This window comes from Halichoerus grypus, chromosome 7, assembly GCF_964656455.1.
Source record: "Halichoerus grypus chromosome 7, mHalGry1.hap1.1, whole genome shotgun sequence".
NCBI classification, from domain to species: domain Eukaryota; kingdom Metazoa; phylum Chordata; class Mammalia; order Carnivora; family Phocidae; genus Halichoerus; species Halichoerus grypus.
This window is the reverse complement of record NC_135718.1, coordinates 47,094,532-47,110,490: the sequence shown is the minus strand read 5'-3', so window position 1 is coordinate 47,110,490 and position 15,959 is coordinate 47,094,532. Positions and strand designations below refer to the sequence as shown.

Here is a 15,959-nt window from a genome sequence, read left to right as displayed (position 1 = left end):
TCTTTTCAACAAATGGTGTTGGGAAAACCAGACCACTTTCTTGTACCACAAGCAAAAATAAACTCGAAATGGATTAAAGACCCAAATGTGAGACCTGAAACCATAAAAAATCCTAGAAGAAGACAGTAACTTTTTGACATCAACCACAGCAACTTCTTTCTAGATAGGTCTCCTGTGGCAAGGGAAACAAAAGCAAAAATAAACTGTCAGGACTACATCAAAATATAAAGCTTTTGCACAGCAAAGGAAACAGTCAACAAAACCAAAAGACAACCGACAGAAGGGGAGAAGATATTTGCAAATGACATATCAGATAAAGGACTTATTAATATACAAAGAACTTATTAAACTCAACACCCAAAAACTGAATAATCCAATTAAAAAATGGGCAGAAGGGGCACCTGGGTGGCTCAGTCGTTAAGCGTCTGCCTTCGGCTCAGGTCGTGATCCCAGGGTCCTGGGATCGAGCCCCGCATCGGGCTCCCTGCTCTGCGGGAAGCCTGCTTCTCCCTCTCCCACTCCCCCTGCTGTGTTCCTGCTCTCGCTATCTCTCTCTCTGTCAAATAAATAAATAAAATCTTTAATAAATAAATAAATAAAAATTAAAAATGGGCAGAAGACATGAATAGACATTTTTCCAAAGAAGACATACACATGGGCAACAAACATGATAAGATGCTCCACATCACTCATCATCAGGGAAATGCAAATCAAAGCCACAATGGGATGTCACTTCACACCTGTCAGGATGGTTAAAATCAACAACACAAGAAACAACAGGTGTTGGCGAGGATGTGGAGAAAGGGGAACCCTCTTACACTGTTGATGGGAATGCAAGCTGGTGCAGCCACTCTGGAAAACAGTATGGAGGTTTCTCAAAAAGTTAAAATTAGAACTACCCTATGACGCAGAAATTGTACTACTAGGTATTTACCCAAAGAATACAAAAATACTAATCCACAGAGATACATGCACCCCGATGTTTATAGCAGCATTATCTACAATAGCCAAACTACGGAAACAGTCCAAGTGCCCAAGAACTGATGAATGGATAAAGAAGATGTGATATATATATATAATATATATATATATATATATATATATATATATATTATATATATATAATAGAAAATTACTCAGCCATAAGAAAGCATGAGATCATGCCATTTGCAAGGACATGGATGGAGCTAGAGTGTATTATGCTAAGCAAAATGTCAGCCCGAGAAAGACAAATACCATATGATTTGACTCATATGTGGAATTTAAGAAACAAAACAAATGAGCAAAGTGAAAGAAAATAAAGAAAGAGGAACCAAGAAACAGACTGTTAACTATATCAAACAAACTGGTGGTTACTAGTGCGGGGTGTGGGGGGGTGGCGAGATGGGTGAAATAAGTGATGGGGATTGTCGTGATGAGCACTGGGTATTATATGGAAGTGTCGAATCACTACATTGTACACCTGAAACTAATATTACACTGTATGTTAACTAACTGGAATTTAAATAAAAACTCTTATGTTTATTTATTTTTAAAGATTTTATTTGAGAGAGAGGGAGAGCAAGAGACAGCATGAGTGGGGAAGAGAGGGAGAAGCAGACTCCCCACTGAGCAGGGAGCTTGACCCTGGGATCATGACCTGAGCCAAAGGCAGATGCTTAACCGACTGAGCCACCCAGGTGCCCCCAAATAAAAACTTTTTAAAAAAGGTAAAATGATTGACTTTTAAAAACAATAATGCTTCAAATCCTTCTATAAGGAAATGACAGATACATTACTCAACAAAGAAGTACAATCAGCTCTTAGACAAATGAGGCAGACCTGTGTGTTAACAGGGCAAGATGACGATATAGACAAAGCTGGTCAGAACAGCATGTCAAGTATAATCATGTTAACGTGTGTGTGTGTGTGTGTGTGTGTGTGTGTGTGTGTGTACATCACATGCACACAGATTTGTAGAAGCAAAAAGACTATGGAATGATATGGCCAAACCCCTGACAGTAGTGCTCTCTGGGGGAATTTGGGCCACTGGGTATTTTCACATCCTAGTTCCTATTTCCCTGTGTTGTACCCACTTCATATCGTGCATTCATTATTTTTATAATCAAACTCAGGTATTAGCACTTGACGATATTGTTCATAGGTGATGAGGCAGGTAGCCCTGTGCAGGTGAGGTCAGGACTTAACCTGGAATTGGGGAGGAAAAAAATTCCCCCCCAGGAAGTTGCTGTTCTCAGACTCTGCCACCAGAGGGCAGCAGAGGACCAGCCGATTGTTGCAAGAGGCCTGAGGGGCGGCACGGTTGGGGGGTGTGGGGGCTTCTGAACTGGCAAGGATGTCAGGGAAGAGAGAGCCTGACCACAAGGTTCGAAGCAGACTCCACTGTGGTGCGGGGCTGGGGTCAGTTTCCAAGGGAGAGGAGGACGAGATACATTCTAGGCAGAGGTTTCTTGCCTCAGCCCAAGGAGGAAACTGAGGCAGAAGGCCAGTCAGCACCGAACTAACAGGGTGTGGGTGCCTGGGGAGGGGAGGAGAATGGTCTACTGCCCAAGAGCCGGCAAATCTAAGTCCCTTCCCAGAAGCAAGGCCTGGGCTCCACATCTGCCTCCTGGTCGGGGTGAAGGTTTCAGAACACAGAGCTCAAGGGTTAAGAGGCAGAGGCGGAGGGGGATCCGGGGGAGCCCACTTCTGAGCAGCACAGGCTCAGGGGACTGTCACCACCTCTGTGAGGGCTGCAGTAGCTAACAGTTCCTGAGCATGTTATAGCTGCCAAGCACTTCGCCTCCTTCTAGTCCTAACAGGGACCCTCAGGGACATAGACGGGCATTATCCCATCTTACGAGCGAGGGAACCGGGGCTCAGAGTGGGAGGTGACTTGCTCAGGACAACAGCTGATAAGCTGTGGTTCAGTGTCCAGTCCATCTGACCCAGAATCCCTGCCAGGATGAGGGTGGGCAGGCCGAGATGGAGGTCGAGGCGGGTACCATGGTCCCAGACTTGGACCCCAACTCGCCCCATGGGCTGCAGGAGCTGCGTGTGGAGGGGCCGTGGAGGCCGAGCCCGACCTAGAGGAGTGACCAGAGGCGGGGGCGGTGGCACGATGAGAAGGGGGTAGAGGGCACTGCTGCTTGGCTCCCAGCTTGGTCTGCGTGGGGACAGGAAAAAGTACTCTTCACTTCCTGGACCAAGACGCAGGATGTGGGAAGGTGGCTGGCCTGCGTGCACGGCTCTGGGGGGAAGGAAGAGCAAGGATCCAGGGAGAGGAGGCACAGATGCTGGGCCTGGCTGACCCTGGGGACAGCGGAGGCAGAAGCAGTGCTCCCCCTCATCCCCCCGAACTTTCCAAGGGTGTGGCGGGCAGGTTGGGGGCCGTGAGGGGGCTGGGCCTGGGCTCTGGCTCCCACACGGCCTGCAAGAACACCACGGGGCCTGCGCTGCATGGTTATTGGCTCTGAGCGACTGCAGGAAGGCTGGCAGGCCAGGCTGGGCGGGTGTGAGGGGGCTGAGGACAGGCCAGGCCAGCCCGGATGTCTGACTGGCTGTCTGGGAGGGCACACAGCTGCAGGAGGCAGGCATTGGGCCCTCGGGGCTGGACATAGCCCTGGGGACAGATGTCTCTGGGAGGGGGTCCGGGGAGGGGCTCTACTCTTGTAGCCAAATGAACTTGGACAAGTCACTCCACCTCCCTGGACCTCGGCTTGCCCATCTGTCAAATGGTACCCATCCTCACGCCCAGCTCCCATCACAGGGTGTTTGCAAGCATGGAAGTCACATGCTCAGTGGCTGGGGCAGCAGGGGGCCCGCTGAATGCTGGCCAGAGCTTATTTACTCATTTATTCCACATTCAACCTGCCAGGTGCCGGGCCACATTGGCGCTGGAGACACAGAGAGAGCCCTGGCTACCGGGCGAGAGGACCGTGGAGGGCACTGGGTGTGGGTGAGGCCATGTCTGGGGCGCCCCCCCCACCCCCACCCGCACCGACACTTTGCCTCGGTGCACTCCCTCGGCCTGGCTCCCCTTGCAGCTCGTCTCCTGCCCAGGAGTGGAGAGTGCAGGACATCAGGCCCCAGGCACCCATGCCTCACGGGAGCCAACCTCACCATGCTGCCCATCCTGTACTCTGGATGATTTAGAAACAGAGCGCAGGCCTCGTCTCACCTGGCCCCACACAGCCTCCAGCATCTAATAGACGAGGACGTGGTGTTCGCGCCCCCGATGCTGTTGTCACGCCTCACCATACAGGGACTCTCTCAACCGTTTGAGATACAAGGATGGACTTTCGCTCCCTGTGTCGGGCCAAGGGTTGGGGCTTGGCTTCTCCCACCTACCTGAGGGTTCCGCGGTCCCCAGCTCGTGGGGAGGGACTCGTGGGGAGGCGGATGGGCAGATTCACATGGGGTCCATGACTCTTCTGGCTGGAGTTTCTTCCTCCCTAAAAGTGACCCTTGGGTCAGAGGGGTCAGGGAGAGGGGCCACCCTGGGGACCCCCAGCTTGTGGACACTGTAGGAGCACTGTTCTGGCTGGAGAGGGTGTCCCAGGGCTCCCCACTCCCACGGGACTCCCCAGGGGCCACAGCAGGCGTGTCTGTGCGCGGGTGTGAGTGCATATGTGTGAATGTGTGTGAACATGTGTGTGGCCGGGCGAGGTGAGCGCAGGGACTCTTAACAGCTCTGGATAAAGTGGGTGTGTGTAGAGGGGCCTTTGTGCCTGAAGACAGACTGTTCCTGGCTCTGCACAGCGTCCCAGGGAACATCCAGATACCTGACCTTGGAGGCGACAGCCCTCCCCCAGCAGGCCGCCCCCCCTTGTCCCAGGTCCTCCTGCCCCTTCTCCCTCTCCCAGAGGCCATGTGGGAGCCTGGCCAAGGCAGCCCTGGCCAGGGAGCCGCTTGGGATGGTGTTTGGATGCCGGACCCTGGGTTTCCCAGGCCAAGGGGACAGGGGTCAGGGTGTCTGAGGGCAGGCGGGGGCCTGACTCCCAGCTCATTGCGGGGCCCAGCCACAGCTCAGGGCACCAGAACTGGCCACAAGGGAGTCCAGAGGGAGTCTCCCGTCAGGATCAGAAACTGCACCGAGTGTGGAGGTCAGAGGGCGCAGCAGAGCACCCCACTTGTCAGTTTGGGGCATCATAGCCCCCTCTCCCCCCGGGCCTCCGTTTCTCTACCTGCCATATTGGCATACTGTTCCCTGCCCTGGCTCCTGCCGGGGCCGTTCGGGGCACCGGTGGGGCCACAGAGAAGACACGGGCCTGTGGCTGGATGGCGGCGTGGCCCAGCCTCCCGGTGTGAGGAGTCACAGCGCGGGCCCGGTGGGACGAGAAGTAGCCGTCACAGAGCGTGTCCGCCGCGGCCTGCAAGTGTGGCACCACTGCCCCCGGCATGCGGATAAGGACACGGAGGCTCAGCGTCACACACTCTGAGAAGGGTGCTAGGAGCCTTGTCTAGGTCCCACGAGGGGTCCTAGGGTCCCCAGTGGGTGCTGGTGCTGAGACGGGAAAGGCGCGGGGGTTGAGCGCTCTGGCCTTGGTCTCCCTCCCCGTGTCTAGAGCAGGCACCGAGGGGGCTCTGTGCACCAAGGCCTGGGCTCAGCCCCAGTGCTGCCTCCGCACCCCTGCACGGGGCCTGAGAACTCGGGGCTCAAACCCCGCCGCTGCCACCTGCCCGCTGGGCGAGCCCGGGCAAGCGTTCCTCTGGGGGCCTCGACGTGGGCCCGTCAGAAATGTGAGGGGCGCGAGCCGGTGTCGGGCTCCGAGGGAGGCAGGGGCAGGCCCAGCGCGGGGCTGTCCTCTCTGGTGCCCTGACACCCCTTTCCGAGGTGGACTCTGCTCTCTCCGGGGCCTCGCAGCCAGCTGCCTGACCGGAAACCCTTCCTGTCCAGGGGAATTACTGGTTTGCACAGCTCCGGGAGATGGCGAAATGCAAGCTGTGTTTGCCTTGGGTTTGTTTTCTTTCCACGGAAAACAAAACCAAACACACACATGGGTGCAAGCACACTGACACACCAGGGCAGATAACCGAATGTTAACCTCGCGGCCTCTGCCCCCGCGCACAGTGGGTGCCCAGTGAGCGCCTGCAGGGCCAGTCAGTGGGCCTGGGGGCCCTGCGGGGGGGAGGCTTGGCTGCCCCTCTGACTTCCTGTGTGATCTCTGGCAAGGTGTTGCTGCCTGAGTCACGGACAATGGGAGCAACGGAGCCACGTCCCTGGGGAACCCCCGGGTGCCAAGCCAGGCACTGGGCCCGGTGCCTACAAGGCCATCTGACCTGTCTGATCTGCACACTATCCCTGGGGAGGCCGGGGCTCAGAGAGAGGCGGAGGCATGGCTCGGCCTCGCACGGCCGGGGCGGTAGGGCTGTGCACACAGGGACACTCTGAAGAGCAGGGCTCCGGTCCCCGGATCTGTGCAGATCCCTCCTGGGGAGGGCGCCCCCTCCTGGGCTGCCAAACAGGCACTCCGAGGAGGTGATCCCCGCTTCCTCCTACCGTGCTGGGGTTGGTCCCCTTCTCCACTCACCTGCTTGGCTCTGGTTCTGAGTTCAGGTTGACTCCAGCCCTATCGACCGCGTCACTCACCATGAAGGCAGGCATCTGGGGGTGAATGTGCCGGCAAGCAGGGAAGGGCTTGGTGGCTTCTGGGAGTCACCGGACACTCCAAATAACACAGGGGGCGCACTCCCTGCTTCTGAAGTCGTACTCTGCTCCTGCCTGTTCCCTGCCCCTCCCCCACTGTGGTCCCCGATCCCAAAGACCCACATTTTTTTCTCTGCTCTGTCTCAGAGGCTGCAGTCTGGAGGCAAGGGCTGGCCCACAGACACATGGTTTGACCTATATACTATTTACAACTTTAGTAGGCTAGTTGCCAAATTTAAAGTTGGAAAATTTCACATAACCACTTGGATTTCCAGGACACCCCCACCCCCATCTAAGCAGTATTTTCTTAGATAGCAGTAACTGGCCGGAGCTGAGGATGGGGTGCCCCGCCAGTGTGGTCAGAACCTCTGCCCACCGGCTTCCCCGACCCTGACATCACCACTGGCCCCACAGGATCATGAGGGACCGTTTCAAAGCCTGATATTTCTCGACATTGTACATTGGACTTCTCTGGGGGCTTTAAAGACCTGAGGACACAGGCCAAGTTCTCGAGAATCTCTGGGGTGGGACCACAGCTCCCATCGTGATTCCAGTGAGCAGCAAGGTTGAGAGTGACCAGAGCACTGGCCCCGGGCCAAGGGGCCCCATGTGTGGGTGGCTTCTTGAGATCCATGACTTCCTGTCTGTGGCTCTCAGCGAGAGCCCCACCTTGTGACAGCCTGGCCTCATCCTGGCTCATTAAGAAGAGAGAGATCCTCTGTTCCCTCTCCTGGGGACTTCCCAGGAGGCCTGGACACTTCTGATTGCTCATTGTGTGATGCCCAGGGTCTGAGGCCCAAATCTTGGACTTGGCAGGAGGGCCAAGTGTGGCCACGGCGGTGGGGCCCAGGGCTGCTGCCTCCAAGGAAGATTCACTCCTATATATGGTCACCCGGGAGTCCCACTGCTGAGCTAACGTGTGACCTAATGTGCTGACAATCTCGCCCAGTCTGGGGCCCGAGTTGGGGAGGGCCCTGACTCTGGAGAGAGTGTCCACTTGGGGGCAGAGGGGCTGGGAGCAGGCAAATCAATGGCGTGGAGGCAGGGCAAGGACAAGATGACCCAGACCCGGGACAGGAGAAAGGCAGCTCGAAGTCCTTCCCACCCCACTTGGCCTCATGAATCTGTGAAGACGTCCAGCTCCCCACTGATGCTCTGTGTAAACAAGGAAACCCATGAGCCTTTCTTGCTTTTAAAAGTTCTTTTAATACAGCATGAGAAGGCTATATTGCTATAGGCAAGCTGTATACAGATTTTCCAGGAATAAGGCACACAACGGAATGCCATCCCGAGGGCAGCCCTTCGGAGAGGTCGGGAGCCTTCTCCATGCACCCTCCGAGCTGGGCCCACGGGTTCTGTTTGTCTTTTCAGCTGGACACACACGTATTAACAGATACAGACACGGACAGGGTCACCACACGGGAACGGAGGAGATCCGACGATGAGGTTGGCGACAGACGGCGATGGGCCCTTCTGCCACCAGCCCTTGGGGGACGGCTCAGCCACCTCCCTGAAAGCTGGAACGCCTCCCAAACTTCAGGATTAGTTGTTGCACTGGGCTACAATGTAGTGATGTTGGATTAAATATTCACTTAGAGTAGATTCAACTCTATTAGATGTTGGAGGGCAGGTGTAAGGGCTCTGGTTGGCACATCCTAGTTCAAAGAGCATGGGGCTCAGAGGCGAGGCTCAGATGGCCAAGCCCCAAAGAGGGGCATGGAGAAGTCTGCCTCCCATTTCCTCTTCCGTCCTGGGCCCGGCTGACCCGAGCCCTCCACCAGGCCAAGGAGGCCATCTCTGGAGCTGACCAACCATGGAGGGGCTGGTTAGTCATCCTAGGCTGGCTGCGTAATACTGCGAGGCCCCTTCCTCCCCTGGCACACACCCTGCCCCCCGACAAAGTTAATAACCATAATAACAAGATAATAACAAGAAGGTGCAAGAGAATGGAATACAATGCTGTGTTCGTTACCCTCAGCTGAAGAGGATCAAAGGGGTCACTATTCCCTTTTTGGCTACATATCTAATAATAGCTTCCCTTAAAAAAAAGCAATACTTTCCAAAATACACATATGTATAAATACAGGACACGAACATATTAATAAGTCTAAGCACTTGAATAATATGCTTGGCTACTTAATACTGATATTTTCATCCAAGGAAAACAACACAGAATAACAACAATATGGCTTAAAGAATTGCAAAGATTTTTTTTTCCTCCTCAGAATTATGTACCAACTTCATATAATATTCTATGTAGACAATATTTCCTTCTTAATGTAGTTCAGTTGCATACTTTTTACAGATCAAAGCATAGTAAAAAATCAAACCAAAAACAAAACGAAACAAAAAAAAACCCAACAACAGGAAAAAAGAGAGTTCTCACCATAAATATTTTCTTGCAGCTCAACCAGAAGGTTTGCAAAAATACTTCCAGAAATCTTCATTTGATATTCTAGTGCCCTCCTGAAAGCTCCGAAGTTTTGAAAATGCCTTTGTTTTTTTTAATCTCAAAAATCGAGCAATTATATTTTTCTTTTTTCTTTTTTTAAAAAAAAGGCCCTCAAATATATACAGACAAAGATCACTGTGAAGATTTTTTTCGGGAGAAGGTAACAAATTCAGTGTCATGAGAAAAATTGGTAACCAGAAGAAATTTTAACATCTATGATTTTTTTTTCAAAATACACACATAGTATTTTTCTTAAAAAAAAAAAAAAGGAATTCTGTGTCAAGTATAACTCAAAATAAATACAAATTCACAAGTAGAACTATCGAATACTTCATATGGGTTAAACACTGTTATCTCTCAACTAGATCACTAGATCTACTGACTGCAGGCGATTGTCCCTTTTGAACATACAAACCACACACTTTCTTGTTTCCTGGGCTCTCGGGCCCTCTGAGCACTTAATCCTCCCGGTACCCGGCCTGGACAGCATCGGCTCCTGTTGCCCACAGAGAGCTCCCACGTTCAGCCAGAGCCATGCAGGGGTGGGGAGTGCGGAGGGGCTGCCTCGGGCAGGAGGGCCCAGCCCCCACGTCGGCCAGCTCTGCACAGATGGGGGGGCCGGCAGCTACCAGCTGGACAGGCCTACTGACAAGGTCACTTTGGGGTGATATCCCATTTCCTACTGGCCCGGGGAAGGCTCTGGCCTCTAGCAGTCTGGAGCCTGCATTCTTTTTAGGGTGTGGGCTGCCCCCACCACCGCAGCACGGTTGGCAGGCTCCGGGCCTCCTGGGGCCAAGGTCCTCCTCTGGGGCCAGGTCCCTGGAAGGGTTGGGTCCCGGTCCTCGCGGCAGAGACCAGCACACCGCCCACCACTGCGAACACTACCTTCCGCGGTGCGCTAAGATGACAGTAACAGCCTTCTGCCTAGGGACAGAGAGCCTTGGGCCAGGACGACTCCAGCTCACCTTGCCACCACGGAGAAGACAGGGAACGGCTGGGAGGGATTCCTCAGTGGCATTGTCGGTGGGAGGCGAGGGTGTTCACAGTTGGTTGCTGGGCACTCTGCCCCTGTGGGCAGCAGGGAGGTGGCCACGGGGCTCAGGCTGGAGCAAATACCCTCTTGTTAAGTGCTCAGAGGGCACAGCCCCCTGCCGTCTCCCCTGCAGCACCCCTCCTCCCCCAGGCTGCAAACGCACTCATGCCATCTCTTCAACTTGCTCCCTGGACCCCTGGTTATCACTTCACTGTAACTCCTCAGTTGTACACAGCATTTTCATTGGAAAACAAAAGGCGACCGGGCCCCAGTTGGGTGACCTTGAGCCATGGTAAACACTGAATTTCAGGTCCATTTCATGGTCTGATTTTTTTTTTTTCCACAGAGGCATAATGTTAGGGCAAAATCAAGTGACCCAGTCCTGCCAGCCGGCTCTCTCCCTCTCCCTGGGAGAAAGGAGGGATGATGGGACAGTAAAAATAGGGCTTCTCACGGGGGAGAGAAGAGAGAGGCGAGCGTGATCCCTCCCACCAGCCAGGACAGCGGTCTCCCTGACCAATGTGACTTGCCCAGAGGCCTCCCTGCTCCCTTGGGAGGTAGGAAATCATTGTCCCCATTTTATAAACGAGAGGTTCTGTAGCTTACATCGGGGTTGCCCTGTGTGAGGGAGGGATCCTTCTCCCTCATTTTTGCAGGGGTGGGGTGGGGACATCAGGCAGGGCAGGGGTTACAGGCGGTGACGGGGGGAGGACGGGCATCCCTCAGCTCTATCCTAAGTGACTGACGGGTGACCGTGCGCAGTGTGGTACTTGGTGGGCCTCTCCAGATAAAGCTCCACGTGAACCCCACAACACCAGAACTGAAATGAGCCTGTGTGCCCCGGACCCCTCTCTCACTTAACCAGTGGGTGCCCTGAGGGCCGGAGATGAGAAGTCCTTCCCGAGGCCTCGTAGTGTGTGAGCAGCAGGGCCGGCACGAGAACCTAGGTCTCCAGACCACCAGGCCTGTGTCCGTCCTGCCAGAGGGCCTTCCCCGCCGGGCCCTACGGCCTCGATCAGGGGGTAGACCCCAGCATGGGTGGGGGTGAAGGAGAAGGGTAGGGAAGGGGCCTGACAAAATCCAATCCCAAGCGGGAGAAGTGTGTGGTGTGGGGCGGGGGAAGGCGTTGTCTGATGCGCCCCAGGTCACACCGTGGAACCCTGTCCAACATTCAGCGCCTCCCTGTCCCTGACCTCTGGGTCTAGGGTGTGCAATGTTAATGATGTCACAGGCAGTGGGGTTCGGGGCTCATGGTGGGCAGGGGGCAGAGATGCCCACTCCCCAGCAGCTAATAGAACAGGTGTCAGCTCGCCAGGATTGCTGACTCAGACAGGACAGAAACATAGGGCTCTCTGAGAGTGGCTTTGCACACAGGGCAAACTGGAAGGTTCTGGGTAGAGAAGGAGGCCTGGCTAGTCTTGGGGAGACAGTCCCCTGCAGGCTTTGGGATTCACAGTACATTTAGTGCACTTGTGGCCAATACAAGGCTGCTCACCCCAAAGGGAGTCTCAGAGGAAGACCGCCGGCAGGGGACACCAAGGGCTTTATGGGGTCCTGGGTGCTGACCTCTGCTCACCCCTGTCTCCTGCACACAGACCCCAGGCCCACCTGGAGAAAGCCCCAGAGAGCCGGTGTTCCGTGGGGGCGGCCGCGTCCGTAACACCGTCAGCACACACGAGACAAGAGCGTAAGACACCCCTGCCCAGCGCGTAAGGCCGCGAGGCTGCCCCCACGCACACAAGGACACGCGGCAAGGCGGGCGGACAGGGAGGGGCGTCTCCTGCGGCGGCGGGGCCGGCTCACTGCACCCGGCGACAATAGTAGCCCAGGACCTTGCACTTCTCGCAGAGGTGCTGGGGGTGCTCCTTGCTCTGGTCGGACACGTCCAGGCCATCGGGCTTCTCCAGGGGTCTCTGCAGAGAGGAAGGGGGGAGTGGAGAGAAAGACAGAAACACAGAGAGAAGCAGGGAGAGTGAGACAGATGCAGAGAGAGGCACAGAGAGAGCACAAGACAGACAGACAGACAGGGGTGGGGGTGCCCGGAGAGAGAGCCTGGAGTCACCGAGGTTGTTTCCCTAGGGGCCGGGGCCCTTCCTGCCCCTTGCCTGTGGCCGGTGCGCGGCCCGGGGCTGGGGCTCCTGGACCCGCACGGTCTGGACGCCACTTTGCCCTCCCCCAGGACTGTCGGAGTGGTCACCCCCGAAGTTCACAAAAGCCCGGGGCCCAGGCAAGACGGTGGTGCATGGACATTACCCCGATGAGGGTAGCGAGGCCCAGAGCGAGGAGGACCCAAGCCCACATCTCCTGACCTCCAGCACACCCGGGGCTTCTTCCCAGGCTACCTGTCACTGCTGTGCTTCGGGCTTGGGGTAAATGAGCCCTCGGCTCTGGGAGGTTAGCAGCCAGTACCCCTCGCCCCAGGGCCTGGCACAGTCCTCACCCTGTCCGTTGAGTGGCCAAAGGAGCAGAACTCCACGTGTCCCAACAGGGAAACGGAGGCCCTGAGACGGGAGGTGGCTTGCCAGACCTGCGATGCTACTCACACACTATGTGAGCTCAGGGGGCCTCAGTTTCCGCATCTGGAAAGTGGGTCATCATTGCACATCGGTTGTGGGGCCGTGGGAAGAATCGGATGTTGAGATGTTTGTAAACTAAGCAGCGTGAGGCATGCAGGAAAGAGCACTGCTGCAACATAAGGAGCTTCCTGCTCCCTCTTTCCCTCCCATCCTGGCTCGCAAAAGCCAGCAGAGACTTGTTTCCCTGGAAAATTTATGGAGGCTATTAGGCACACCTCCTGAGGCACAGAGTTTCTTGGCTGGCAGGCGAAGCCCCCAGCCCAGAACGCCCACCTGCAGAAGGGTCCCCTGCCTGGATCGCGGGGACTCAAAGGAAGCTGGTCGGTGACAGCTGGGACCCACATGCTGAGGAGAGGGGTCAGGAAGCAAAGGCTGCTGTGGGGTCACGGAACCTTGGTGTCAATGGCCGTGACCAGGGATGGTCCTGGAGGGAAGCTGCGGGCAGACTGCAAACCTCCCAAAAGCAGTACCTGGGCTTTTCTGGCCCCTCAAGCAATACCCAGCCCGAAGCGGACACTGAGAGCAGTCTGCGAAATGGAAGAGCCACAGGGCTCCAGGAGGTGAGCACGGAAACGGTGGAAGGGCAGAGCTCTGATCCAAGGGTCATAAAACCCATCTCTGTGCTTTCAAGCCTGAAGCCACGCAGAGAAGGTGTGCGAAAAGGACAGGAGCCTTGGCCTTGTCCAACGGGCTTTAAGATGACCGCTTTCCTGGCCAGGGGAGAGGAGGAAGAGTTTAGCTTGAACTACGTACAAGCTGTGCGACCTTGGACAAGCCACCTGGTCCCTCCGATCCTCCATCTTCCCATCTGTAAGAGGGGGCGTTGGCAACACTTTTCTTGTGGGGTCCTTGTTACAACTCAATGGAAAGAAAGAGCAGAGCAGACAAAAGCTCTTCATACAGCTTGTTATGATTACTGATGGGGGGGCGCACCACCAAGGAAAGGGGCACTGAGGCGGTGATTTCAAGCTGGAAGGCCCAGGAAGACCCCCTGACCTGCTCTCCCAGACATCTCAGGAAGACCAACAACAACCCATGGGCACGGCCTACAAGCTGGGGCTGGGGAGCTCCCTGGCAGCCGAGCAGCCTGGCTGTGAGAAGGGCTTCCTGACCTGGAGCTGAAATCTGGCTCCCCATCCCTCCACCCTCATTATCACCGCCACACAGGGGCCACACACTCCCATAGGTCTGAGAGAGGCGGCCCTCAAGTCTCCCATCCCCCAGATCAAACTTGGCCTGGTTTCCAGCTCTCCATGCTGGCCAGGGCGCCTCCCTGAACCTGTCTTCCAGGTGGGGCCACAGAGACCAGAGTCGGCAGGCCCCACACCACCCCTGCCCCCCATGGTTTACACCCCACAAAGCACTGCCACGCAAACCCTACCACCTAACCTGACAACCTCGCTGCGAGGGGCATATTACTATCCTCATTTTTTACAGACAAGGAAACCGAGGCCCCAAGACAGTAAGGGTCTTGCCCAAGGGCCTGTAGCTTCACCTATCTACCCAGGGCTGCCGGGTAAGAGCTTTCTCCTCTAGAACCTCAACGCACCCTTCCATAACCTGGGTGGGAGCTTAGTAACATCTACTGTGTGCGTGATGGAGAGAGCAGGAACTGAGACGACTGTCTTAAAGCACTTACTAGCCTTCAAGAGCTCTGTAAGACTTAATAATGGCTGTGTGACCTCTAGAAGTTACTTAACCTCTCTGTGCCTCAATTTTCTCTTCTATAAAATGGGGTTACTAAGAGTACCTACTTGATAAGGTGTTTGTGAAGAGTAAATAAGATCATACATGCAAAGTGCTGGCCAGTATTAATACCATGTATTATCGCTACTATCGTTAGTATTATGGAGGGCTGGGGGCAGGCTAGGGGCAGGGAGCTAGCTGAGTCCCCAGGGAAATGCCCCTGCAATATCTTCACCATCCCTCCTCCTTGGCCGTGACCCCATCCGTGCCCTTGCCCTCCACGGGTCTGGGCTCCGCTGAGTGGAAGAGCTAGGGGAGGCCATCAGGACGACTCCCCTCCACCGAAGGAAAACATCCAGCTGCTGGGATAGATCACCCCAGGGCCGTCCCCACCCCCAGCAGGGAGGCAGAGCCCTTCAGTGTTTTCTTCTCCTGGGGGGCAGGGGCTGCGGCTGGAGCCTGACAGGAAACAGATGTGGCAGGGGAGGGAGGAGAGGGAAAGTGGAGGGTTCTCAGGGGATGGATGCAGCACAGGTCAGAGCTCGGTGGGGGGGGGGGTTGGAGCAGGAGAAATAAAGCAGCCCCTCTCCACCACGGGGGGCTAGGGGGCGGGGACTCCAAGTCCTCCTCTCAGCTCTTCAAAGACCCCTGATTGCTGGGGAGTAGGGTGGGGGCACCCCCCTCCCCACACAGCCTGTAATCTCCCTGAGGGAGAAAGGCCAGGAGAGAAGCACGCGGAGTCCAGGAGAGGAGACTAGGGGGGCTAGGCGGTGGGAAACTGGGTCCTAGGCCCCCTTAACATCGCCAAGCCAAGGAGCCTTGCTCAAGCCCTATCATTTGTCTGGGCCTTAGTCTCCCGGCTGCACGCAATAGGGCTCAACAAACAGGGCTGTCTGACTGCGAGAGGGGAAGAGCAGAGCCGCATATTCTCAGATCCTTCTGGATTGGGTACCTACACAGAGACTGAGCCTGAGTGTCGGGGTGCACTGCCTCCCTGCCTGGGTTGCAGAGGGTGTGAGCATTATAAGGACCAAGCCTCGCAGACCCCCAGCACACCCAAGCCCCTGCACATCTGAGCCCCCACAGGAAATGGGGCCTTACCAACTCCCCTCCCCAGCCCGCCACCATGACCTGGCCCCCCTGCTGCCCTCCCCCTCTGGCCCCAAACTTGATCCTTCTTCATGAATCCCAGTTTCTCTACTGACTTTGGGTAAGTCACTTACGCCCCTTGCCTCAGTTTCTCCCTCTGTACAATGGGAAACCAATAGAGCTGACCACATGGGGTAGCTAAGAGGTATCAAGTACTGGTACGATTTTTCCCTTCTTGCCCTCTCCCTTCACGGGGATGCACCTGCGGCCTTGCCTCCTCTCTCGCCCTGGGAGCACGCTGAGCCCTTTACTCCGGCACCCCCAAGCCTGTGCGGCTGAGCGGGGACACATACTGATGCCTGCCTAGCCCCAGGCCTGGGCTCCCCACACTTCACAGACTGTCTCCAAACTCAGGTGCAAGTGCAACTCCACTTGTCTCCTGCGGACCCTGGGAAGACCACGTGGCTTCTCAGGGCCCTGCTTGTTCTCCCTGTA

General features: G+C 55.7%; 1 protein-coding gene across 2 annotated transcripts in view; it reads right to left on the bottom strand.

Moving 5' to 3' along the window:
• Nucleotides 1-7,810: 7,810 nt before the first annotated feature.
• ZCCHC24 (zinc finger CCHC-type containing 24) overlaps nucleotides 7,811-15,959 on the bottom strand; it is a 61,023-nt gene continuing 52,874 nt past the window's right edge. For both annotated transcript variants that reach the window (XM_078077513.1, XM_036089824.2), the window contains one exon: nucleotides 7,811-12,026. Coding sequence is in view for 1 of the 2 variants with exons in the window: in XM_036089824.2 (XP_035945717.1) it covers nucleotides 11,913-12,026 (114 nt within the window). In the remaining variant the exon portion in view is untranslated. The remainder of the gene's footprint in view (nucleotides 12,027-15,959) is intronic.